At 43.8% G+C, this 27,783-nt stretch overlaps 1 protein-coding gene across 3 annotated transcripts in view; it reads left to right on the top strand.

Moving 5' to 3' along the window:
• Nucleotides 1-27,783, top strand: part of ASTN2 (astrotactin 2) — a 1,048,656-nt gene that overhangs the window by 405,828 nt on the left and 615,045 nt on the right. For all 3 annotated transcript variants that reach the window (XM_027550640.1, XM_027550639.1, XM_027550638.1), the window contains one exon: nucleotides 6,611-6,757. In XM_027550640.1, coding sequence (XP_027406441.1) covers nucleotides 6,611-6,757 — 147 coding nt within the window. The remainder of the gene's footprint in view (nucleotides 1-6,610; nucleotides 6,758-27,783) is intronic.

The raw sequence follows: 27,783 nt of genomic DNA, 5'->3' as shown, positions 1-27,783 counted from the left end.
AAGTAATGTATATGTAAGTATAACTGAGTCACTGTGCTGTAGATTGGCACAGTACTGTAAATCAATCAACGATGGTTCAGTTAAAGGGAAAAAAAAAGGTACTCTGTAATGACGTGTGCGGGGAAAGAACCTCAAAAAGAGTGGATGTGTGTGATGTGTAATTGATTCACTTTACTGTACGGTGGAAACTAACGCAACGTTGTAAACCAGCCGTACTCAACAAAATTCAGTTTAAAACACAAGTGGGAATAAAGAAGAACCGGTTCTAACCCTGACTCTGCCGCATGCAGTTGACATGGCCTCTGGCTTTTATTACTCTGCCCCACTGTTCCTGAGCAAAGCAGAGAGAGTAGTAGCAGTTTGCTCTAAGGACTGAATGAGATAATTCTCCTCTAAAATGTTAGCTTCGAGCACATTGGCTGTTTTCTTTACTGTTTTTCCCTCTTGACTAGAACAGTGTGAGGGAAGAGTTGGTATTCAGTAAAAACTTGTTGGAAAGATGGATGGGTAGATGGATGGATGGAAGTGTTAGGCATAGCTCCTGGACAACAGAAACCAGCTAACAAATGGAGGTTCTCTTCCCTCCAGGCCTTTGCCTCCTGCACTGCAGTGCAGAGCCTGGGTGAGGAGGAGTTGTGTATTATGGGAGAGAGAGTTTCTACCTTGCCACTGTCTACAGTCCCGACTCAGAGCTAACTGCTGATCATCAGTTCCCTAGGCCAGATCAGATCAGATCAGATCAGTCGCTCAGTCGTGTCTGACTCTTTGCGACACCATGAATCGCAGCACGCCAGGCCTCCCTGTCCATCACCAACTCCCGGAGTTCACTGAGACTCATGTCCATCGAGTCAGTGATGCCATCCAGCCATCTCATCCTCTGTCGTCCCCTTCTCCTGCCCCCAATCCCTCCCAGCATCAGAGTCTTTGCCAATGAGTCAACTCTTTGTATGAGGTGGCCAAAGTACTAGAGTTTCAGCTTTAGCATCATTCCTTCCAAAGAAATCCCAGGGCTGATCGCCTTCAGAATGGACTGGTTGGATCTCCTTGCAGTCCAAGGGATTCTCAAGAGTCTTCTCCAACACCACAGTTCAAAAGCATCAATTCTTCAGCGCTCAGCCTTCTTCACAGTCCAACTCTCACATCCATACATGACCACAGGAAAAACCATAGCCTTGACTAGACAAACCTTTGCTGGCAAAGTAATGTCTCTGCTTTTGAATATGCTATCTAGGTTGGTCATAACTTTTCCTTCCAAGGAGTAAGTGTCTTTTAATTTCATGGCTGCAGTCACCATCTGCAGTGATTTTGGAGCCCAGAAAAATAAAGTCTGACACTGTTTCCACTGTTTCCCCATCTATTTCCCATGAAGTGATGGGACCGGATGCCATGATCTTCATTTTCTGAATGTTGAGCTTTAAGCCAACTTTTTCACTCTCCACTGTCACCTTCATCAAGAGGCTTTTGAGTTCCTCTTCACTTTCTGCCATAAGGGTGGTGTCATCTGCATATCTGAGGTGATTGATATTTCTCCCAGCAATCTTGATTCTAGCTTGTGTTTCTTCCAGTCCAGCGTTTCTCATGATGTACTCTTCATATAAGTTAAATAAACAGGGTGACAATATACAGCCTTGATGTACTCCTTTTCCTATTTGGAACCAGTCTGTTGTTCCAGGAGTTCTTTAAAAAGTCACCTCTGTTTGCATCCCATAGTGAAGTTTCTGCCAGGGTCGTTGCCATGGAAACCCCCCAAGCCCTGGTGGCTGCTCCATGGGCATCTGGCCCAAGTGCAGACTTGACGTGCGTGCTTTCTTCTTCCCGGACTTGAGAGACAACTGTGGTGTTTCAGGCTTTCTCTGAGTAAATGCTACCCCAGGTTGCTGTTCATTTGCATTCTCTCTCCCATTCCTGCTTCTTAAAACTCTCCCTGCGTGCTCCTCGCTGTGTGACTTCAGTTTCTGTAAAGAATCATTCAGTTCCTCTTATGTTCTGATAATGGGTTGGACAAAGAGATAAATAAGTCCTGATTTCTGCTGTCAGTTATGAGATAAACACCAATGTCTGGCTTGGAAATGACCATTTTACCAAGGGTCTATCTTATGCCAGAAACTGTGCTGGTCATCTGACATTTGCTGTCTCATGTCTTACAACACTCTTGAAGGAAAGGTCATTTTATTCCTATTCTCCAGATAAGAAAACTAACGACCAACAAGCTAATATGAGTTTACTCCTACTCCTCACCCCTTGACTCTTTTTTAAAAAATATTTAATTTTGGCTGTGCTGGGTCCTCACTGCTATGCATGGACTCTCCAGTTGCAGCGAGTAGGAGCTTCTCATGGCGGTGGCTTCCTTCGTGCAGAGTACGGGCTCTGGGCACAGGGCTCAGCAGTGCTGCACGCAGGTTGTTGCAGTGCATTTGTTGCAGTGCGTGGGCTCAGTTGCCCCACCGCATGTGGAATCCTCCCAGGCCAGGGATTGAACCCGTGTCCCCTGCATTGGCAGTCAGATTCTTAACCACCGGGCCACCAAGGAAGTCCCCTGCTGCTGCTGCTAAGTCGCTTCAGTCATTTCCGACTCTGTGCGACCCCATAGACGGCAGCCCACCAGGCTCCCCCGTCCCTGGGATTCTCCAGGCAAGAGTGCTAGAGTGGGGTGCCATTGCCTTCTCCAGGAAGACCCCTATTGACTCTTAAAGACCCTGGATTACTCTGAAGGTTTAAATGGAGGGCCCAGCATGGGCCCAGGGAGCTAGTGCAAGCAGTTCCTCTCCTGCTCCTCGACTGTCTTCCCCCAGCCAGAAATCAGCCCCTGGGAGCCTGGGTGGTATATCCATAACTGGCTAATTAGTGGGCAGAATGTCTTGATTACAGCCATTGCTAATGCTGCAACAACCAGTCTGAGAGGTGCCCTCTGGACCACCCACAGGGCACCGTTTTCCTTCCAGGGTGTCCACATCCCCAGAGCCAGGTGCCTCTAGGCACTTTTTGTAGCTTACACTCTGGACCTGGTTCACCTTCCCAAGAGTTTATTCATGTCAGCTTCATCTTCACATGTTATTTCTCTCAGAACAGCCTCTATGGAGCCTGGAGTGGAAGCTCAGTGCTGCTCCTAACTCATATCTGGGGGCAGGATGGGGAGAGGCTTGTTAAATACCCAGGCTAGTTGTAATATGTTGACTTTTTAAGAAAATACCTACATACTCTTTCTGGTAGAAAACATTGGTGTTAACTTGATTCTTCTGTTTAGTTATGAAGCAGTTGATAACACCAAAGTTTGAAACAGCTTCTTGTGGTCCCAAATGAGAGGAAAAAAGTGCGTTTTTTATGTGGTCCTTTTTTAAGTTTAGAGATTTTCTATCTTCTGACACCAGAACCATCTAAACCACTCCTCTATTTAACTAGTATTCACTAACTATAGGAACCACAGATAATGAATTGTCCCTGCCACAGGCTATGCCTTGTTCTGTGCGCTGTGCTTAGTCGCTCAGTCTTGTCCAACTCTTTGTGACCCCATGAACTGTAGCCCACCAGGCTCCTCTGTCCATGGTGATTCTCCAGACAATACTAGAGTGGGTTGCCATGCCCTCCTCCAGGGGATCTTCCCAACCCAGGGACTGAACCCAGGTCTCCTGCATTGTAAGCAGATTCTTTACCATCTGAGCCACAAGAAAAGCCCAATAATACTAGAGTGGGTAGCCTATCCCTTCTCCAGGGGACCTTCCAGACCCAGGAATTGAAGCAGGGTCTCCTGCATTGCAGGCAGATTCTTTACCAACTGAGCTACCAGGGAAACCCCATGCCTTATTCTAAGACTGGCAATAAAGATAAAGCCCTTATTTTAAATGAAGTAATTTCTAGGTTCTAGGCAGTAAACTTGGCAGGAGAGACATAAAGATGGTAAAGGTGGGATCCCTTCCCTCAAGGAGCTCACCGGTTATTAGTAAAAACAGATATTCATACAGGAATCCCAAAGTGGGCTGTCAGGGTATACATTAGGTCCATCCATCTAAGTGTCAACTGGGTATGGTTGCTGTGCTTTTTGATAGGTCACTGCCAGGGCCTGGTTGCTGATTTGTTATCATCACTTCTGGAAGTTATGATGCATTGACTGAGATGCTACCAGATGATGCATTGACTGAGATGCTACCATATGGGCTTCCCTGGTGGCTCATAAAGAGCCATTCTTGGTTAAGAGTTTGTTTGTGATGCAGCAGACCCAGGTTCAATCTCTGGGTCGGGAAGATCCCCTGAAGAAGGAAATAGCAACCATTCCAGTACTCTTGCCTTGGAGAATCCCATGGACAGAGGAGCATGGCAGGGTACAGTCCGTGGGGGTCACAAGAGTCGGACACGACTGAGTGACTAAACCTGCTTTTAACCTATTTACCATATTCCAGACATTGCACTCAGCATCAGGACACAGTGATGAGCAGAAGACAGTGCCTTCCCTCAAGGAGTTTACCATCAAGTTACTAGATTCTGGTGTTTGAATAAGATATTTTAAGAAACCCAGCAAATGTAGACAAATCTGTCTCCCTAGAGGGAGAGGAATTCACATTTATAATTAATCTCAGTGAGGGATGGGAGACAAGAAAACAAGTGGACTTAACTTCTAGAAATAACTCCTGTGCTAATAGGAACATGATGGAGAGTGCTTGCTATGGCATCACTGTAGTGCTTCAACCCTGACAGCACCTGGCTAGCTGGGTAGGCGAGAGTCACAGAAGGCATGAGTGGAGGGGCCCACCATGCACCCCAGACATCTGCCAGGCTGATCAGCATGGACCACATCCTACGGCCAGGTGCTGTATGACAGCTCAAGGGGTTCCACCAGGGAGTGGGGAGCGAAAGTGTGCCCATACCTCCCTCATCTCACAAGAGACAAACAACAGAAGAGACGCGGCGTAAAGAGGTGAAAATGCCAAGGGCATAGAATACAGAGGACCGCGTGCTCTTTAAATGCTGTGAAGGAGGAAGACGGAGGACTGAAAGATGACATCTTGGTTTCTGGCCAGTTTAAATGATGGTGCTTTCAATGCTTTGCGGAGACCAGGAAAGGAGGAGGCTTTTAGGAGAAGATAATGTGTCCAATGTTGAACATGTCATTTTGTCATACTTGGGGGATTTTCAGAGAAAGATGTCTGGGAGGTTTGGGCATAAAGGTTTGCTCCAGATAAGAGTCCAAAGGATAATAGAAATTTGGGAAACATTGCTTTAGAAATGGTAATCAAAGCCTTGAAATTAAATGTGACTAGTAGAGCCTAAATAATGAGATCCAGTGTGCTCAGGACATAGTCCACAGAATTTCTTTGCTGGCTCTCCTTGCCATGCAGATCCAATCTATCTACTCATTCTACTGCGTCCGTGAAGTTGGCTTTAGTTTTCTCAAGCAACTTCCCCCCCTCCCCCACTGCTATCCTATGTCCTCTCTAGTAGCTCTTAGCACAACTTGCCTTGGATTCTAATTAGCTGTGGATAAGTTTGCCTTTGGGCTTCCCAAGTGGTGTTAGTGGTAAAGAACCTGCCTGCCGAAGCAGGAGATGTAAGAGATGCAGGTTCAGTCCCTGTGTTGGGAAGATTCCCTCCTCCCTGGAGGACGGCATGGCAACCCACTCCAATATTCTTGCCTGGAGAATCCCATGGACAGAGGAGCCTGGTGGGCTACAGTCCATAGGGTCACAAAGAGTCAGATACAACTGAAGTGACTTAGCGTGCATGCACGAGCCTGCCTTTGCCCCTAGCCTGTAAGCTCTTGAAGAGCAAGAACTATTCTTATTCTGCTCTGTGTGTGTCTCACATAGTAGGTCATCAGTAAATGCTTGGGAAATTAACTTGAACTGATCAGCCTCAACAGTATGTAAAACCGTTCTAGATGACAGACCTTATATATACACCATGCCACGTGATAATCACAAGCACTTGTGAACTTTTATTATTATCCTCATCATTCACACAAGAAAACTGAGATTCAAAAATGAAACCATAGCCAGTGAGGACTGAAGCCCAGGTTTGAACTCATAATGGTCAAACTCCAAAGCCCATGCCCCTTCCCCTTGGCCTTATGAGTTCAACAACACAGCATCTTCTCAATTGCTTCTAAAGAGAGTAGAAAATTTAATATCATCTAAATATTAAAAATGATCAGTCTAATTGGAAGGGGAGGAGTGAGAATTGCCACAGTTTTGAGGAAATTTGTTTCTTTTCATTTATACCAAAAGGGGTAATCGACCTGTTTTGCAATGGGTTAAAGATCCAAAAAAGGGGCTTCCCGGTGGTACAGTGGTTAAGGCTTTGCCTTCCCATGCAGCGGGGTACAGGTTCAATCCCTTGTCAGGGAGCTGAGATCTCACATGCCTCATGGCCAAAAGAATAGAACATTAAAAAAAAAGTATTGTAATAGATTCAATTAAAACTTAAAGAAAAGTACAATTGAAAGAAAAAAAAAAAGACTCAACAAGTGACCATGAGTTGTCATTGCAAGCACAGAGACTGGGGAATGTGGTTTCTTTTTCCTGCTTCCCATTTGGAAAACAACAGGATTCCCAAGCCCCAGGCTCCTCCTGTTTCCTCACCTTGTGGACTTACGTATCTTTGTGTGTGTTCCTCTTACTAGGTTTGCTGAAAAGCCCAGTGAACAAGACGGCCCTGACGCTGATTGCCGTGAGCTCCTGCATCCTGGCCATGGTGTGTGGCAGCCAGATGTCCTGTCCACTCACGGTGAAGGTGACTCTGCACGTGCCTGAGCACTTCATTGCAGACGGTAAGAGCTGAGCGTTAGAGATGCCCCACTCCTGCTAGGCACCTGGCACTCCCGTCCAGTTGAATGTTTCCCATGAACATTCCCCACTTGAACATGCCCAACCTCAGAATTAGGTTGCCAAAACTAGAGAGAGCGTCCAAAGACCTTAAAAGAGGTCTTCATCATTTAGAATCCTGGGTTATTTAATACAACTGAAGACTGCTTTTATTCCCTGGGCAAGGATAAGGTTTGTTAATAAAGAATTCAGACATGAGTTTGCAGAAAGATCAAGCGCTTCAGAGAACCTACTGTTTCTTATCGAGCTTGTGCGTCCTCTTGTTGTTGAATCACTCAGTCATGTCCGACTCTTTGCAACCCCGTGGGCCACAGCATGCCAGGCTTCCCTGTCCTTCACTATCTCCCAGAGTTTGCTATTCCTAACTAAATATACCACTCACTGCAACCCCCCCCCCCCCAGAAAAATAGTCTTTGCTAATTAAAAACTATGACAAAGAAGACTGTATGAGCTTTGTGGAAACTTCCTTGAGTGTCCTGGATTATACTCATACCTCATTCCCTGTAAATGTACTTTACAAGCATATTATATCCTACCATTTACTCTTCACCCAATTAATTTGAATTAATGAGACACGGTAGTTGCTGTAGTCATTCGCAAAGCATGGTCCAAGAAACTGATTAAGGTGCTTGATATCTATTGCTAAAGTGCCCTCCAGAAAATGGTCCCAGTTTCCGTACATCCAGCAGGATGTGATGTGCTTCCCCAAACACTTGGCATTATTGTTATTTATTTATTTTTTTACAATTTACAGCACATATATCATACCTTTTCCTTGTTACACATTACAGAAGAATTGCTTTTCTCTATACACTTCCATTTGGGAAAAGAGTTTATTTTTAATGAAGTATAGTTGATATACAATGTTATGTTAAATTTTGCTGTACAGCATAGATATATATATATATATATATATATATAAAATCATGTATACACACATGCACACACACATTTTTATGGGGCTTCCCAGGTGGCGCTAGTGGTAAAGAATCTGCCTGTCAGTGCAGGAGAGGTAAGAGACCTCTAGGTTGGTAAGATCCCCTGGAGGAGGGCATGGCAACCCACTTCAGTATTCTTGCCTGGAGAATCCTCATGGACAGAGGAGCCTGGCAGGCTACAGTCCATAGGGTCACAAGGAGTCAGACATGACTGAAGCAACTTAGAATACATATGCACATGCATTTTTAATATTCATTTCCATTGTGGCTTATCACAGGATGCTTTATATAGTTCCCTGTATACAGTAGGATCTCGTTGCGTGTCCATTCTGTATATGAGTTTGCATCTGCGAACCCCACCTCCCAACTCCTTGCTTTCCCTGTCCCCTCCCCCTTGGCAACTAACAATCTGTTCTCTATATCCATGAGTCTGTTTGTGTTTTATAGATAAGTTCATTTGTGTTGTATTTTAGATTTCATATGTAGGTGATATCAAATGATATTTGTCTTTCTGACTTAATTCCCATAGGATGAGTATCTCTGGTTGCATTCATTTTGATACAAACGGCATTATTTCCCTCTTTTTTTATGACTGAGTATTATCCTGTTGTTTGCATGTACCACATCTTCTTTTTTGTTATTAATCTTTATTGGAGTATAGTCGATTTACAATGTTGTGTTAGTCTCAAGTGTACATCAAACTGAATTATGCACACACACACACCATTCTTTTTCAGATTCTTTTCCCATATAGGTTATTACAGACTATTGAATGAAGTTCCCTGTCTTATGCAGTAGGTCCTTATTAGTATTATTATTATTTTTAAATGTATTAAAAGTTATCATAAATATAATAAAGAAGACATATTAAGTATGCAGCTTAATGAATTTTTACATGAATTCACCCAGATCAAACATAAAACATTACCAGAACCATCAGCTTCCTGACGCGCCCTCCCAGTGAATCCCCTCCCATGGATAACCACCCTTCTGACTTAGCACCGTATGAGTACCATTATTTTTTTTAACCTTTTTCTGGTTGGATATATATTAGATGTTTTTGAGAGCCTTACTGTATATTTGTCACCCTTATTCCATTGCAACTCAATTTTATCTATAATTTTTAAGTTACAATATTTACAGCATAGCACCAATTTGTTCAGTGTGTTCTGTCCAAAGAGAAACGTCCACCTCCTTTCCCTGAAACACCTTGACTTCTACTAAAGTGTCCTGTGATTGCTCCTACTTCACCATAGTGAACTAGTCCCTACTTTAAATTTGTAGAATTATTTTTATTGATGTATGCTGCTAAGTCACCCCAGTCATGTCTGACTTTTTGTGACCCCATAGACGGCAGCCCACCAGGCTCCCCCGTCCCTGGGATTCTCCAGGCAAGAACACTGGAGTGGGTTGCCATTTCCTTCTCCAATGCATGAAAGTGAAAAGTGAAAGTGAAGTCCGCTTGGTCGTGTCTGACTCTTTGCGACCCCATGGAATGCAGCCCACCAGGCTCCTCCATCCATGGGATTCTCATTGATGTATAGTTGTGCAATATTATGAAAGATTCAGGTGTACACCATAGTAATTAACAATTTTTAAAGACAACATTCCATTTACAGTTATTGTAAAATATTGGCTATGTTCCCTGTGTCATACTGTATATCCTTATGGCTTATATATTTTGTATGTAGTACTTCATACCTCTCAACCCCCTCCCACTATCTTTCCCGTTCCCCTTTTCCTCTCCCCTCTGGTAACCACTGTTTCATTTTTTTTTTTCCTCTCTATCTGTGAGTCTGTTTCTTTTCTGTTATTGTCATTCATTTGTTGTCTTTTTTAGATTTCGCATCAAAGTGCTATCATACAGTATTTGTCTTTCTCTGTCTGACTTATCTCTGGCCTCATTCTGACATCACAATAGTTTTGCCATTTTCTTCAAGGATAGGGTGATCCTTTGATTTTCCTATCTCCCAACTATATGCTTTCTAAAAAAATCTGCTTTCCATGAGGGTGGGACATGATCTAACAAAGGAAAAAAAAAGACATATGTATTGAAGTTGGTAGGGTTTCTAACTCTGATTTCTGGAAATATGATATGAGAATGTTTTGCAGAGAGGCAAGAGGAGAAGTGATGACAAGGTACCTATTTCCTTGAACCCTTACCATCACTTGGCATTAGCATTTGTAAATGCAGTCAGATATAGCATACATAAATACATAAATTTATATACATGTAATATACATATTACATGTATAGAAATCAGTGGTTTTTTAAACATATATTTATACAGCCAAATAGAAATATAGCCCCCCACCCAAGGCCACTGGCTGAGTTATAAACAGTAACCCTGTCATAATGAGGCCTGTCATGGTGAGAGCAACCCCCATCAAATGGGAGAGAATCTATCAAGACAAGGCCACCCAAGGACCATGGCCAAGGCAGCTCTCACCGTTCTTACCTTTCCCCATGAAGCTTAAGCTGCCAAACTGCCGCCAGCCCTTTCTTAGAGTGCTCAGTCAACCGTGTGCCTTTGGGCTGTCCATGGTGCTGAAGTGTTGAAGGTGGCTGAGTAATGGGCTTGGTCTTCGGAGGGGAAATAATGGATTCTGTACTTGTGTTACAACATAGATGTACTTGATACTTTCTGCCCATTACACAAAAAGGTCAGTATGATATAGTACTTGTCCAGAGCCCAGCTGGCAAGAGCAGTAAATACTAACAGAGTCCCCATCCAAGCCCTTGGCAAATATCACCCTTTCCTTTGGGCCTTCTCAAGGCCACTGGTGGCTTTTTGCTCTGCTAAGCACCTAGTGAAGAGATGGGCAAGTGTGTGTCCAAATTGACTGGATTTGGCATTGATTTTTCAGCTGTGGCCTGTAAATGATCTGCATTTGCGTTAGACAACCCAAATGTCTCATGATCCCCAGAGCTAGTGAACCATATTCTCTATGAGTAGATCTCAAGCACTAATGGTCTCAACAAGAACTCGAGGAGATCCCTTATCAGAAGTTTGAAAGCTGCATCGATATTTCTGTTAAGTGTTGCTTTCCTTTCATCTAACAGGGTAATAACTCCTTGAGACCTCTTTCAGCCCTCATAAGGGGTTTTGTTTTCTTCCATCTGTGTCTTGATCCATGCTAATTTATGGAGCTGCCTCATAGTGCAATTCCAGTGATTGCCAATAACACTGAATATCATGTGAGTGGTCCCCATGCTTCATAACAAAGCAGCTCTTATCACATGGATTTGAGCTTCATCTAAATTGCCCTACAGGTAGCATTATTGATAAATAGATATTGGTTAACATTAAGAGCTCATATGAGTTGAGATGTTAGTTTCTTCAATTCTTGGGGCTTCCAGTATATGTTAGGATATATTCACCCAAGATCCTGGCTGTATAATAATCCAGTAGAAGACACAACTTTTAAAGGAATAAGTTGTCTAGATTAAACAGGTGAAATGGTTCCACTCTAGTGTATATAGATAGCACTATGCCTAGAGTTTTCTGTTCTGTTTTGTTCTGGAAATTGTACTTTAAGAAGGTCAGTGATATATTGGAAGACATCCAAGATAAAGGACTTCAGCCAAGAGATTGGAAAAACATTGTCAATATGTAATGGCTTCTTAAGGAAATGATGGAAGAAAATCATTCTGTAAGAAGTGTTTAAGGAACTCAGACAAAAAGTGAACTTGAAATTATTGAGCATATCTGTTATGAATATGCAGTGTCAAAACACCTTACATAAAGTTACTAATTTAATTCTCAAAGCAGAACTGTGGGGCAGGATTTAGCATCCTCTTTTTGCATACATGGAAGGTAGGTTTTAGAGATGTTAAGAGATTTAGCCAGATTAACACACAGAAGTGAAGCAAGCTATGCAAGCCCAAGCCAACCTAAACCACTTATCCATGCTTTTTTTATGTGCCATGCCTTCACAAAAATGACCATGACAGTTATTATTTGTCTTGAAAAGGGAGCAGGCTTGTTCTGAAAATCCCCAGGAAGCAAAATTAGAGCTATATGGGTTATGAGGGTGGTCAGAAATGGGAGAAAATTGAGTATTAGTCTGAAAATATCTCCACTTTCTAAGCTTTAGTCTCATCTATAAAGGAGGGGATAATAGTAGTATGTATCTCATAGAGTTATTGTGAAGAATAAGTGAAATAATGCTCATAAGACTTTTAGCTCAGTACCTGAGATCTAGTAATGGCTCAATAAATTGTATTAATGTTAGTAGTTGTGATAATACTTTTTAATATCAGAAAGGGGTCATTGCAAGGTAATGAGTTCCCCATCGTAGGGAATTTCCTGAAAATAGGTGACCACATTTCTATGAAGCCACACAAGAAAAGTAAAGGAATATGTTTGGCTATGGTACCAAATAGTTTAAATTGGAGCCATTTTACCAGAATATAAATTTTTAAAACATTAAAAGTCTTAGGGCCTTTGGAGTATGTTTGTTTATTCTTTACTGCTTCATCTCTGAGTATCACTCATTCTTTGACTAGGCTCAGAAAGGGAGTGAGACTCAGGGATGGGTTATGGCCAGTGATGTCTCTTGACTAAATATACACCTCTATGGAACACATGCTTTGTTCTTTTATGTTGATTTGCTCATTGGTGAGCATATCATGGAAGCCACCATGCTTCCCTCATGGCTCAGATGGTAAGGAATCTGCAATGTAGGAGACCTGGGTTCCATCCCTGGGTCGGGAAGATCCCCTGGAGAAGGGAATGGCTACTCACTCCAGTATTCTTGCCTGGAAAATCCCATGGACAGAGGAGCCTGGTGGGCTATAATCCATGGGGTTGCAAAGATTCAGACATAGCTGAGTAACTTAACACTTTCATTTTAACCTAAACACAAACTGTGTTCTTTTATGTTGATATGCTCATTTGGCATAAATATCCCTGCAGAAATATCTATTTGTTAAGGTCAAGTTAATGTCTTGGCAGAAAAAGCAATGGCACCCCACTCCAGTACTCTTGCCTGGAAAATCCCATGGACAGAGGAGCCTGGTAGGCTACAGTCCATGGGGTCAATAAGAGTCGGACACGACTGAGCGACTTCACTTTCACTCTTCACTTTCATGCATTGGAGAAGGAAATGGCAACCCACTCCAGTGTTCTTGCCTGGAGAATCCCAGGGATGGGGAAGCCTGGTTGGGCCGCTGTCTATGGGGTCGCACAGAGTCAGACACGACTGAAGTGACTTAGCAGCAGCAGCAGCAGCAATGTCTTGGCATTAACTTTTGGGTTGGACTGAGGTAGTATTCCTGTCTTCTCTGTTCCCTGTGATAGAGAAATTGGGGATTATGGGTTCCTTACCAGCCTATGACATCACCAAGTGGAAGCATTCATCATCAGGATGCCCTGGTTCATTAATATGCCCCATGCCTAGCTGCTTTTGAACACAACATTATATACAATGAATCTTGCTCTACATTTATTTGCTTGCATCCCTGCTTTATGCCTTTCCACCCAAGAGAGTGAGCTAATGTGTGGCCGTGCCATTAATGAGGAATGAGGTTCGTAATTGACTTCAGAGCACGTGTGCAGTGATTTGAATACATGGGAAAAGTCGTTTCAATTCTTGGAAGTAGAAATTGCACCACACTGAAGGTGACTGCTTAGTCACAAACCACCAAGCAACTTGTCTAAAGAGAGTAGGTCCTTGGTCATCTTGCTCTCTGGGATCATCTGGAGCTTTGTTTTGTAATATTCAGTTTTTATTTCAGACCTTTGGGTACCATGGAGCATGTTCATGTGTAAATGTGCTCTTCAGGATGACCTCTGCCTTTTCTTTTGCACACACTTAATGGTATTTAGACAGATGAACTGCTTAGCCTTGTATGTCCTCATTTCCATGTAGTGCAAGCCTCCTCATGTCTGATTTTCTCCTTTCTCCAGAAAAACTTCTTCAACAAAACCCCCAAAACTTCTTCAAAGAAAACACCCGTCAGAAATAATCTCCCCTTCCTTGAAAATTGCATAGAACTATATTTGTACCTTTCTAATAACCCCATGGTCTAATTTCCATCACTGTTATTGTTATGTATGTGTTGTTGTTACAACTACCATGATCCTAAGAACTGGCCTCCTGTAGTAAATCAAGCACCTCTCCAGTCTTTTCACAACATTGAAAACAGAGCTATCTTCTAAAATGGAAAATCTCAACATGTTGCATCCTCCCATAAAACTTTACGTACTTCTTATTGCACTTGTTAGAAAGACTGAACGCTTCAACATGGCCTTTAAGTTCCAGCAAAATCAGGCCCCACCTTCCTTTCTAGCCTCACCTTTTACCAGTCTCTCTCCAGTTGTTTCCTGGAATATCTTTGGTTGCCTCCTGCCTCAAGGCCTTTGCATATGTTGTTCTCACTTGCAGAAATTTGCTCTCACCTCCTCACTTTCCTTGAGACAAATTTCATTTACTCAACAGTGATTTACCTCCCTTTTTCATATCATAGCCTCTGTTGGGCCCATAACTATTCATTCTCCTTGAGCCCTGCTCTGTTCTTTGATTGCATGCTTTTCTGTTTGTAATCATATTTTTACCTAGTTAATATTGGGCTCACCCCCTAAGTTGTGAGCTCCTTAAGGATTGGCATCGCCTGTATTTGTTCTGCACATTATATTCAGCACCTAGGACAGCAGCCAAAACAGCATGCCCCTCCAAAGCTTTGGTAGAATGAAAATAAATAAATAAATGAAGTGATTGTAATAGCCAGACTGAAATTTCCTCCAGGGAAAAGCCACCATTTATTCATGTCCTGAGTTACTGTGAAGCCTAACAGAGATTCTGACTCCATAGGTATACAATACGACAATGATGGGAGGGAAATGAATGAAGGCAGAGGGGGCAGGCAGGTGGATGCAGAGGCCCTGAGAAGCTACATTCTGATGCATGACAGTGCATGAAATCTGAGGCTGCCTCCTTTTCTTATAATTGACTTCACTCCCCAAGGTTTTGTTCCCATCCCCAAAGATAAGAAGCTCCAATCAAACTCACATCATGCCCCCCGTTCCCCAACACCACAAGGAAACAGGCTTTATCCCAGAGCCCAGGAAGAAGGGAAACTATAAATTGAGCTGAGATTCAGAACACCCAGGGAGGAGGTGGCAATGAAATGCCAATAAACCATATTAATATGCTGAAATCAGGAAGAACAGGTTGAACTCCAACCCAGAGTTAATAACTGTACGTGAGAGAGTGCGGGAGAAGGCAAGGCGAGGTTTCAGTCAGAATTAAAATGAGATCTGTAATGAAACTGGTAATATAATTATAAACTGTGAAAACTTTTTCCCTTTTCCCTCTTCTTGTACTTAATGGACAGCTTGCTTAGCAATGGCTTGGAGCTGGTGCTGGGAGCTGTGGAGGCCCCCTAGAGTGGAATCCTTTTTTTTTTTTTTTCTTTCATCAACTCTCTTCATTAGAAAAGTCTAAATCCACAAAACCATGGAAGGAAAAAATGCGTCAAAGCCTATTTTTTCCTTAAATAGTAACTGATCCCCAGGTTAAAGATGACAGGGGACTTGAGAGAGAACAAAGCCCATAGAACCATCGAACCAGTCTAAGAAGTTGAACACGCTCAAGCTTTTAAGGATATCACAACAGATAGTTGGGCTGGGATTTTTAATGACACATTGTGCTACAATGTTAGCTTGGCTTCCAACCAGGATGAATTGTTACTAATTTCCCTTCTTAACAGAAGGGATAACTGAGTTTGACATCTAAAATTGGAGACTAATTTCTGTGTTTTGATAGCAGGTCGAGTCCAAAAATGTATTAGTAGGAACTGGGGGCAGAGAGTGGTGGCAAGGGGTAGGGCATTTTAATTTATTTGCATTAAATAATTCTTTTCCACTGTTGTGAGCCCAAGGCCACTTTGACTTTTTGACTAGGAGGAGAGAAAGGCAGGTGGGAGCTTTGATGGGATGGAGCTAAAGGATGTAGAGTTGGATGCTCTATAATTCTTGGTGTGGTGTTTGCAAAGTGGTGCAGCGTTGCAGCAAGGGTGCAGTGCTAGGGTAGAGAAGGGTGTGTGGCACAGAGGTCAGGTGCACTGACCTGTGGCCCAAGCGGTGTGAGTTCTATTGCCAGTTCTTCTGACTTCTCCTTTGTGACCTTGGGCATATTCATTCACCTGCCCTGATTCTTATTTTTCTCATCTAAAAGCGATGGTGATGCTTCTTGCCTCAAATCATTGTCAGTGAGGTTGATGAGTGTGGAAGTACTTGGCCAGCTGTGAGAACAGATCTGATGATGAGAATGTTGTGCCTTCCCTTTCTGTTTGTTCAGTGTTTTATTATTTATGAAGATAATAAAGAAGTTGGGAAGAGATCTTCATGGGTATGGCCAGGTAAGTAGAAGGTACAATTTTAGAGAGGCTTAACTTGGCCCCAAGGAAGAAATTAAATAGTCAAAAATTCAGTTATAGCAACACCTCTTCTGGATTCATATATAGTGTCTGTTTTCTTCCTTCCTCCCTCCTTCCTGTGGTCAACAAATATAGTTCATCAGCCTCCGCAGCCTGCTCAGAGGCTGGGGTAGCAGAGATAGATAAAACACCATCTCTGGCCACCCCCAACTTGTTAGCAGTGAGACACTGCCAAGAAGATGGCATAGGCAAGCAGTGTGGTACATCTCCAGGGGGCACGCACTGGGTTCTCTGGGAAACAGAGGAGGGCCAACCAAGCAGCCCAGGCTGGAGATGGGGTGCCAAGGAGAGGATGTCTGGAGGAGGCAGGAGGCGCTACCTGAGTTGGGTCTTGAACCACTGATGTTCCCTGGAGGTCGGTGATGTATGACACAGGCTTCCCGGGGTAGGGCGGGGGGCAGTCACAGACACTTGTCACTGCATCCTGTCGTTTAAGCCTTCCAGCAATTGACTGTGATTGTGGTAGTAACAGCGCTGTGAATTGGTAACATTTACAGAACATTGCTAAGCACCAGGCCTCATGCTGAGTGCTTTGCAAAGCATTACCTCATTTAATTCTATCACCACATGTAGTGTGTTAGTTGCTCAGTCGTGTCCAATTCTTTGCGACCCCATGGTTGTAGCCCACCAGGCTCCTCTGTCCATGGAATTCTCTAGGCAAGAATACTGAAGTGGGTTGCCATGTCCTTCTCCAGGGGATCTTCCTGACCCAGGTATCAAACCCGAGTCTCTTGCATTGCAGGCAGATTCTTTACCGTTTGAGCCACCAGGGGAATTGCAACATGGAATCTCCCACATGTAGTAGATCCAGGCATTTTCCCCATTGTAAATTTAAGGGAAACTAAAGCTCAGGGAGTTTATGTGACCACTTCAGCATCACACAGGCAGTAAGGGGATGGGCAGAATCTTTACAAATGAGCAACCATGAGATGTGGTAGACAGAGAATTATTCAATGACAAGATCGGGTTCTAGCTAGTCCACAGATTCACCTGGACTTTGGGCAACTCTCTATTTCTCTAGACTTTTTCTAGGTTTTGACATTGTAAAATGGGAGAAATGGAAAAAGGTGGCACTTAAAATTCCTCCCTGGTCTCATATTCTAACAGTAGAATGAGAAATACTGGGGTTCAAAGTCCCCCTTTACTCTTCCCACTGGGTTTGTGGCCTCCGGAGGCTTTATGAAACAATCCCCTTAGCATCTCAGTCCTCTGTTTTTCTACTCTTTATTGGGACAGTCTGTAGCCAGGCAGCCTCCTGAGCAGGGATCTTGGGAGCAGAAGCAGCTGAGCAAACCTTTCACAGCCCACAAGTTGCCATTTGAAGAAAGCTTAGAAGGATCACAGCCAAGCTTGTGCTGGGACCATGGGCTCCCCAGGATGCTAGTGTGAAGCAGAAAGCAGTGGGTAGCGGGGCTGCAGTGGAAAAGATGCCTCTCGGTCTCTAACTCCCAGCTTCAGCTGCCGAGGGCCCTTGAGCATCTCAGATGCCAGTGAGAGTGTGAGAGGGGGAGGATGCATCATATTCAGAAGGAAATGATGAGATGGGAGGAATCATTAAAACCTGTGCCTCCCCTCTGCTTCTCTGCCTCCCCCTGCTCGTTCCTCACTGCCCCCACCCTATCCACCCCCAGTCTCTGCCCAGCAGAGCCTTGCTGTTTGGCTTTCCTCCCTAGCCACCCCTCTAGATTATCTAAGCCAAATATATCTACAGCGGCATCGCCTTGGTTTGTTTTTCTTTCTATTTATTTATTTATTGTTTTGGAGGGAGGGGAGTTGTTGGCAACTTCCTGAAGCTCCGCTAAAGTCCCTGGGCATCTCACCCTTAGCTGGAACCATCCCCAGAGCCTGGACTACTCCTGAAGTTTCCCTGGCTTCCCTCCCCTGATCTCACCCTGATTCTCATTTGGACTTTACCAGTGAATCCTCCAAACAGGACTGCCATCTGACACTGCTGTCTGCTCAGTGCCAGGACCCACACTCTGGAACTCACTCAGATACTATCAGCTCTGAAGGGACCTGAAGTAGGGGAAAGGATGCAAGATGTAGAAGCAGAAAGCCGTAGTGTTAGTTGCTCAATCATGTCCGATTCTTTGCGACCCCATGAACTGTGGCCTGTCAGGCTCCTCTGCTCATGGAGTTCTCTAGGCAAGAACACTGGAGTGGGTTGCCATTTCCTTCTCCAGGATTAGCAGAAACCCTTCAGCACAAATCTGCACTCCTCCACTTACTAACTATGGATCTTGGACAAGTCACCTCACATCTCGGAACTATCAGCTTCACCATCTATAAAAGTACAGCTTTTCGCCTCTACTGCACAGGGCATTGATGAGGTTGAAATAGAAAGTAGTATGAAAATAGCCTCGAATAGATGCTCTGTAAATGCTAAGCTTGCCCCCCAAAGGGATTACACTTACTATTTAAAGTGACAGAATATCTATAAAGTCAAAGACAGTGGTAGAAGGCATATCATAATCTGGACCAGAAGGGACATACAGATAAGAGTCAGCAAGGTTGCCAGGGAAGCCTGGTGTTTTCCACTGGACAGATCTGGGTAAATGTTCAGGGAGCCAGAGGATTTGTTTTGCCTTGGATTTGTCCCATCAGAGGAAGCTGGATGGACAGGGATTGAAGTGAGACTCTGTACTCTGTTGGAGATGGAGAGAGAGAGTGAGGACAAGAAGGATGACCTTCCCGGTAGAGGCAAGCGTATGAGCAAAGGTGTGGCCGGAGAGCAGGGAGAATCCAGAGCATCTGGGGATCCATGAGGCTTGCCCAAGTCTAAAAGAAAGAGCAGGTGAGAAAAGCAGGGGTTTCTGTGTCAGGCTTAAGGGTCATGAAGCTGCTAAAGAGCTTTAAACAAGGACTTGTGAATAGCTTAAAGTGTTAAGCTTTTGTGTTGCTTAAAAGGCAATGCGGTATGTTAATTCAGAGCTCAGGCTATAGAGTCAGATATATCTGGGCTCAACTGCTGGTTCTACTAATAGTTATTTGATGTTGCAAAATGTTACTTAAACCTCTGGTATATTTTTAATCTGTAGGGTGGGTATAATATTGATAACTCCTGCTTAGGAAATTTAAATGAGATAATATCTCACTGATATTTAGTAGAATGTTTGGCAGGTAGGAAACACTGGGTAATACTAGCTTTTATTGACATCATCGTCTTCATCAGTCTCTCCTGTTGTAAGTTAGGTCTCCCTATGAAATGATCCTGAACTTTTTTTTTCTGCGCTTAACACATTCACCATTGCTTATTTGATCTCTAATTTGGTTAAGAGTCTGGGCTGTAGATTCACACACTCTGAGTTCAATACCTGTCTCCAATATTCCCTAGCTGTGTAGCATGGAATTAGTTAGTTAATTTCTAAACCTTTTGTTTGCTCATCTTTGATAATGGTAAATCACCTCCAAGTACATTAGAATGATTATATATGAAGCACTGGACAAGATCTTGGCACACAGTTGAGACCTGGAAAACAACAGCCTCTGATAAGGCTACTTTAAACCTCTAAGAGCAAGGGCTCTAGGTGTCTTGTTCTTGTGGAATCTCCAGTTCACGCTCTGGATTCAATACAGACCTGTGGATGGACTGACCACGGTGCAGAAGCTCAGTCTGAGGGGCCAAGACAGAAGGCAAGCAACTTATTCGGGGGTTGTTACATTTAGTCTGTCTGCTAATGTCTGAACAAGAAGTGAGACTGAAGGACTTCCCAGTGGTCTGTGGTTAAAAATCTGCCTTCCAACACAGAGACATGGGTTCGATCCCTGGTTGGGGAACTAATATCCCACGTATGTGTGCTCAGCCTGGACTGTAGCTCACCAGGTTCCTCTGTCCATGGAATTTTCCAGGTAAGAGTACCAGAGCAGGTTGCAATTTCCTACTCCAGGGGATCTTCCAGACCCAGGAATCAAACCCGTGTTTCTTGCATCTCCTGCATTGGCAGGTAGCTTCTTGACCACTGCACCTCCCAGGAAGTCCAATATCCCACATACACATGGCAACCAAACTCATGTGCGGCAACTGAGCCCGCATCCTCTGGGGCCCATGCACCACAGCTAGGAAGCCCAGATGCTGCAACAAAGACCCAGGGCAGCCAACAATGTGAAGAAAAAAAAAAAAAAGAGAGAAGTGAGAGTGAAGATAAGGGAGTCCTATACAACTGGAGCTGGAGAAGGCAATGGCGACCCACTCCAGTACTCTCGCCTGGAGAGTCCAGGGAAGGGGGAGCCTGGTGGGCTGCCGTCTCTGGGGTCGCACAGAGTCAGACACGACTGAAGTGACTTAGCAGCAGCAGCAGCATACAACTGCAGCAAGGAAGCTTAGCAGTTCATTGTAAGGAGGAGCCGAGGAGGGGAAGGAGTCAAAGGCTACTTGGCACCACTTCCTGGGATCCCTTAGAGGTTGGTGACCCCAAACATCAAAGTAAGAGCACTTTTGCCAAGCTGTGGGTAGCATGACCATTAACAGCAGAGTGCACAGTCCAGTTCTAACTTCACCTTTCCTGTGAGGCTACTTCAAAAAATAAGGATGCTAATGCATCAGAAATCAGACCAGAATCATGAGAATTAAGTGGTTGTTAAATGCAAGAGCCTGGTTGTGGTAAATATACCCAAAAGCTACTTATTATTACTATTCTGCTCATGCACCAGCTTTCCTACATGAGATCAAGAACAGATGCCCACCTCTTGATTATGTTTGTAGGGGGGAAAAAAAAGAAAGAAAAATGCAAGCAACTTTGAAGAACACATGGTCTTAGGACCTTTACAAATCCTACCTGGATGGAAATTATTTGCAAGAGATGTCACTGTGGTCTGTGAGCACAATTAATTTGCCAGCTCTCTGAAGGCTGAGCTTCTAAAGGTTTGAATCATTTGAGTAATATTTCAGGTGAAGTTTCACTGTGGCTTTTGGGTCAGGATGGAGAGAGCGATCAATCTCGGCCCCCACACAGGTGCTGACGAGACCGGTGAGTGCGAAAGCTCTGGGGGTGGCCATTTCCTACAGAAACTTCAATGTGGGGCACAGGGCCTGCCGTGGAAGCAGAGGCCTGAAGGGAGGCCCAGGGGCCCAGCAACCGGAACTGATGTCACACTTGAAATATGGAATCAATTAACAATGGCAGCTTCTGCTTCCTTGAGAGAGAGAACGAAGTGGTGAGGCCACACCGTGGCCATGTGGCAAAGTAGCCAGCTTGACAGTTTTCTGAATTGTAGAATGTGAGAGTGGAAAATATGTTCAGCCTTATCTTTGCTTATTTCCCATTTCTTTAGCACTGCAGCCAAATGAGATGGCTGTTTCCTGAAGGTCCAGGTTCTCTTTTATTTTTCCTTTACGGCCACTCCTTTCATTTTACCTAAATCCTCTTTTCCCTGAACTCCCCTAGCTGCTGCCTTCTTCTGTGCTTTAACATTCAGCTCTGATGTGGCCACCTTGACTTTGCAGGGGAGACAAGGGCCCCAGCTCTGTCTTCTCTGTTTCATCTTCATCACAACCTTGACGATGGACTGTGGGAAACTGCCTGTCCGGTTATCCCCCAAATGAACCGTACACTACTTTCAGGTGGGGTCTCTCTCCTCCACCTTGATAGCCTCCAAATTTTGTCACAGTATCCATCACAGAGTGGGAACTCTGTATATGGTAGATCTCTTACTCATTGAAGACATCGAAACAAACAAAAACAAAAACAACAGCAAATCTCAAAAGTCAGTTTGAGACATTTACTGTGTTATTTGGTGATGATCCCTAGTACAATTTTCGTTTGAAATCCAGAATTAGATCTCCTGATCTAACAGTGGGATAGCCTCTTTAACACCCGTCTTGAGCCCCAAAACATTAGCTGCCTGGTTTCCAAACCTACACCAGAAATAGAAGAGGGAATTCTTACTAAAATAAATCTCAGTGAATTCTTGGAGAAGGGAGAGGTTGAGTTGATCATTAAGGGTAGGTTGGGCTTGGATGGATTCATCAACCGCCTCAAAGAATTTGTTTGAAGATGGAATGAGACTAGTTTGTGCAAAAGGAAATTGGTCTCAGCTTTCCCCCTTTCCCTTATCAATCTGCTGAGTCAGCCCTCAGCCACATCCAGTGTCACACTCTTCCCATCCTCACTTTCCAAATAAGATCCATCTATACAACCAGCACGTGCTTACGGAGTCTCAGGAATTCCAAACACACTGGGAGACACCAGATTGGAATTTGGAGCCCTTCCAGACATTTTTCAAGTCACCATCCTTCTCCCTCCCAGGCTCAAGCACACTATTAGAATCCAGATCAATACAATATTGGTTAATTATAATAATAATCGACTGAAAGTCATCATGTGCGACTAACGTGGCAGCGCAGTGTGCTAGACGTTTTACCTGCAGTGTCTTAATCTTTATAGAACATACTCACTTGTGGAACAGATATTTATTTCCTGATCCTTATGTGGTCTGGAGCAGTAGAAATGCTATCTTGCAAAAAGGAAAAGCATTTCAAAGGCTCCTGCCTTCATAATGCTTTCATTCTCAGCGGGAGACAGACACCAAAGGAAATTAGCAAAATAATAGAATATGTCCAGGCAATGAAAGAAATGAGAGCTGCTGTGAAAATAATTAAAATGGTATAAAATAATTAAAACAAAGAGGAGAATTGGAATGTTATCTCAGATAGGGTGGTCAGAGAAGGCCTCTCTGAGGAGAGGGCTTTTAAACTGAGATGTGAAGGGAACAAGCCGGGGGTAGGGGGGTGGGGGGGCGGGGTAGGTGTTTCAGGCAGAGGGAACAGCAAATCCAAAGCCGCTTGAGTGACAGAGAAGCTGGGACAGGGTCAGAATGGTTGGGTGGGCAATGATGAGGTGAGGCTGTATGGGTGGGCAGGAACCAGGTCTTTCATGGCGCAGGCATTCTTTTGCCTTTCCATCTGATGCTCAGCAGAGTTGGGCTCTCATGAGCATTCCTTTGTTCAGAGGCATTTCCTGTCCACCCCCACTGGGTTTGAATTAAGCGGGGTCACCCCATTTCTGGCTGGCTACCATTCATGACAGCTTTCAGCATCGCTACTCTGGTCCCTTTGTCCCTGACATCTACCTCCTCCCCTCATTTACTGCCCTCAGCTCAATTCCTGTATCTCCCTGGCTCCTCCCATGGCTTCCTTTCCTCTGCCTTTCTCCAGGCTGCCCTAAGACTGATCTCTCAGGGACATGCCTCCCAAGTCCATCTCAGACACAGCTGCATTGCCCACTCTTATTCCATCCGCAGTGGCACCCCAGAAACCAGCTCATGTAACCATCCTGGCACCCAGTTCCCAACTACACTTGTCAGCTCATTGTTTGAGATCCATAATTTGAGAGGAATGAGAATTTTACTAAGCAAGCTGAGTATTTGAAATTTCAAAGGATAAATGAATTGGTAAGGTGGAATTTCAGGCAGTGAATGACAATGATTTTTTTTTTAAGAATTTCCCCCTCCATCTCCCACTCATTTAAGTCTGCTTTTTAAAATCAATGTCCCCTCCATTACCATAGAAGATGCTGCTTGGGGAAATCTCAGGGCACTTTCCCATAATGGAAATGAGAAAGTCACAAAGAAACATACCAGCGAATAATGTTCCTTTTTGCCCTGGGATACTGTTCATGATTATTTCTCAGAAGTGATCTTTAATTGTTTCATCTAAAGAGTTTGCATCTTCTCTCCTCCGACTCTCTTCATGGAGGTTTGTGAATTGGATCCAGCTATTAGTAGCACTTACTAATTTCCTCTGAGTCTTTCTGGCTGAAGCGCTGGGCCTGGAACAACTTTTAATTTTGTTTTTAATTAAATTTCAGTTGTTTCAAATCACTCACTTTTAATGTCCTTTCTTTGCAGCCCTCGGAAGCAACAGGAGCTGTGTGTTCTTGTTGAAACACACACACAATCTGATGTGCATGTACCCATGGCCTGGCTAAAGACTGACTCCTGACTGAGGTCCACAGAAGAACAGGCAATTCAGAAAATAGAAATGAGTCACAGAACCAGCTTTTGTTTGCACTTACATTCAAAGCTTAAGCAGGAGTTCCTATTATTATGTTTGTTTTTGCCAAACTAATTTTGAACAAGGCAACATTCCCTTGTATTCCACAACAGGGTTATCAAATATATGTAAGTGGAAACTGTATAAGAATAGCTAACACTAATTAAGCATTTATTATGTGCCAGGTACTGTTTTAAGGACTTTACATAGATGACCTCATTTACATTAAAAGTGAGTAATTTGAAACAAGGGAAATTTAATTTTGCATACATTACCGCCCACATTCCTATGAGATTATTATCCACAGTTTTATAGCTGAGGAACCAAGGCCCATTTAACTGGATTGTTATCACTGGGTTAGTTTGTGGCCCAGCTGGAACATGAAAACTGGCCGCCTGACTCCATGGTCCTGCTCTTAAACACCGCACTGGATTCTCCATCTATAAAAAGACAGAAGGGTATCATCATCTAAATGATTTTAACAACAAAAAAGGAGAGAGAAAATTGACTAGGTCTTTGCAAAAGTGAAATTATGTTTAGTCTGTGTTTGGTCTGTTTTGTGGCCTTTGGTAAAACCTGATCCTGTTGTGTAAACTGTCAACTACGCTGTGGAGTTGGGTTCAGACACGGAATCCTAGTTTGGGTATTTAACTGTGCTCTTTCAAACACTTAGCAGACAATTAAGTTTGAAAGCAAAAGCAAAAATACATGCCAAATCTTGCACATCACCTACTTTACATCATGTACTATACTGCTGGTTCAATCAAAAATAGAACCAAACAATTTTCTGCCTTAGAACTTCACATTATTATTATTATTTGCAAGAAACTTTATTTCTGTTTCCCTCCTCCTGCCCCCTGCCCCGCGCACACAGAGCCCGCTGGGTCTTCACAGCAGTCCGTGTGCTTCTTTCTCCGCAGCACTCCTTCTCACTTGTAGTCATGGACGTGTTGGCGCATTTCCTTGTTTAATGCTCTTGTACACTCTCTATAGCCAAGTGCTGTAGTGCTGCGTCTTTTGTGCTCCCTGCTGAATGCCCAGTTCTTACAATCAGGCCTGGCATATGTATGGTCCTCAATAAACTTTTGCCAACCATGTGAATAAACGAGTTCAGACTTAAACTCCACCGACTGCTGAAAAGTAAAGTGCCAGTTTTAGATGAAACATGATACCTAGAGTCTGGGTATCTGGACTCAATGCCAGGCTTCTAATTAAACAATTATGTGGACTTGGGCAGTAAACTTTCTTTTCTGCCTTCAATATCTTCATAGATGACATGGGAATGAGAATATGTGGAACAAACATGCATGTAGATAGAGTATAAACAAATACCAACTACTCTCATTTTTTTTTTCATTCCTTAAATTTCTTCTTCCTGACAGTAACCCTAGAGGTAGCTACCGTTATTATTTTAATTCTATTCAAATGGGGAAACTGAGTCCCAAAGCTGGTAGTAAGTTTCCCCATACTCACGATCTGTCTGACTCCTGAACCCCCAAGCCCTCTTACTGTGAGTATCAAATAAGATATTAGGTGTAAAGTCTTAACACAGTGTCTTAAATGCTAAGCAAACATTGCCTGTTGCTAAGACTCATTAGTCAGTCTCAGGTGGAATTTGAAGCACCGTTGGAAAGTATAGGGGGAAAACTGTGGTCTCGTTGTTCAGTCGCTAAGTCATGTCTGACTCTTTGCAACCCCATGGATTTCAGCACACCAAGCTTCCTTGTCCTTTACCATCCCCCAGAGTTTGCTCCAACTCATGTCCATTGGGTCGATGGTGCCATCCAACCACCTCCTCCTCTGCTGCCGCCTTCTCCTTTTGCTTTCCGTCTTTCTTAGCATCAGGGTCTTTTTCCAGTGAGTCGGCTCTTCGCATCAGGTGGTCAACGTGTTGCAGCTTCAGCTTCAGCATCAGTCCAGACCAATGAACATTCACAGTGGATTTCCTTTAGGATTGACTCGTTTGATCTCCTTCTTTTGTTCTCAGATAACATCTGAGGCAGTGTTCTTCAAAGAGCTGAAAACACCATTTGTCACTTCATCCGTCTGTCTTCCATCCACTCATCCAAAATGTTTACTGGTTACCTGCTAAGTGCCAAGCACACTGTGCTAAGGAACCATGATTTGAAGATGAGTTAAACATGGGTGGTCCCTTGGATAGTTCAGTCTCTTCCAAAGACATCAGCCTGCCTAAACCTTGTCACATGGGGAATACTCAGTAAGGGTGTGCTGAACTCAGATCCATTCATAGTGAGAATCATGTAAGTGGAGAGCTGCATATGCCAGGCCACTGATGCAGATGGACAGGCCACTTCCAGGTGAGAGAACCAGGAAAGATGAATTGACTGTGGCTGGGTCTGGGAGGACAGGTAAGGTGAGGAGGATGCTCCAAGATATGGGAACAACCTGAGCAAAGGCAAAGGGGTGGGTGGGCTAAGAAGGTCATGCATGGAAGCAGGAGCAGAGCCAGTTAGTCAGTTGCTGCCTTTCTTTACCTGGTGCCCCTCCTAGTTCAAAGGAAGGAGAACACATTCCTTAGTTACCAATGACAAACAAGGAATTAGGAAGCACGTTTCGGCCACCTACTATGTGTCTGAGTCAATATTATTAATATATGCATTTTGTTGTTGTTCAGTCGCTCCGTTGTGTCCAGCTTTTTGTGGCACCATGGACTGCAGCATGCCAGGCTTCCCTGTCCTTCACCACCTCCCAGAGTTTGCTCAAACTCATGTCCATTGAGTCAGTGATGCCCTCCAAGCATCTCATCCTCTGTCGTCCCCTTCTCCTCCAGCCTGCAATCTTTTCCAGTGAGTCGGCTCTTCACATCAGGTGGCCAAAGTATTAGTGCTTCAGCTTCAGCCTCAGCCCTGCCAATGAATATTCAGGGTTGATTTCCTTTAGGATTGACTGTATTACGTTTATTCTTCTCTAAGTCTTCTGAAGTTGTTGATATACTGCTATTACCAATAGGAATTGTAGCAGCAGCAGCAGCAGTGCTCTTAGTATGAAAAGTAATACCAGAGTGAGTGATGTAAGTGTTAAATATGCCTTTATTCATATTCCTGGCCTTGATCTGTTTGGTTGACAACTCTTTCAATGTAGACCTTTCCAGAATTTTTACTATTCCTATACTGACAAATATTCATACATACACATATGCACACACACACACACACACACACATGCTGAATTACTGCTTGTTCATTTCAAACTTGACATCAGATTCCATATATTCTTCAGCAGCTTGCTTTCTGCATTGACTGTGACATCTCAGTGTGGTGTGTGGAGGGTGTGGTAGTTATTGTTGTCCATATCTGATAGAAGAGGAGCCCTGAGGCTCACAAACTGGCATAAGTCCGTCAGCTGGCAGGGTTGGGGCTCCAACTAGTCCTGTCTGACTCCAGAACCTGGCTCCCTGAAGCTGCATCCCAACCCCCTCCTTCTGGGGACAGAGTGGAAGAACTCACGGTTCACATGACATCTATCGGAAAAGTAGATCTCAGTCATCCTTTATCTCGTTTGAACCTCAAGACCTTCATCTGGTCCTCAAATACAAATCTTACCCTTTCTCTCCTTATCTTGCCCAGAATTCATAGTAGG

Source organism: Bos indicus x Bos taurus, chromosome 8 (genome assembly GCF_003369695.1).
Source record: "Bos indicus x Bos taurus breed Angus x Brahman F1 hybrid chromosome 8, Bos_hybrid_MaternalHap_v2.0, whole genome shotgun sequence".
Classification (NCBI taxonomy): domain Eukaryota; kingdom Metazoa; phylum Chordata; class Mammalia; order Artiodactyla; family Bovidae; genus Bos; species Bos indicus x Bos taurus.
Note: the sequence above shows the minus strand (reverse complement) of the source record. Positions and strands in the feature narration are given on the sequence as shown.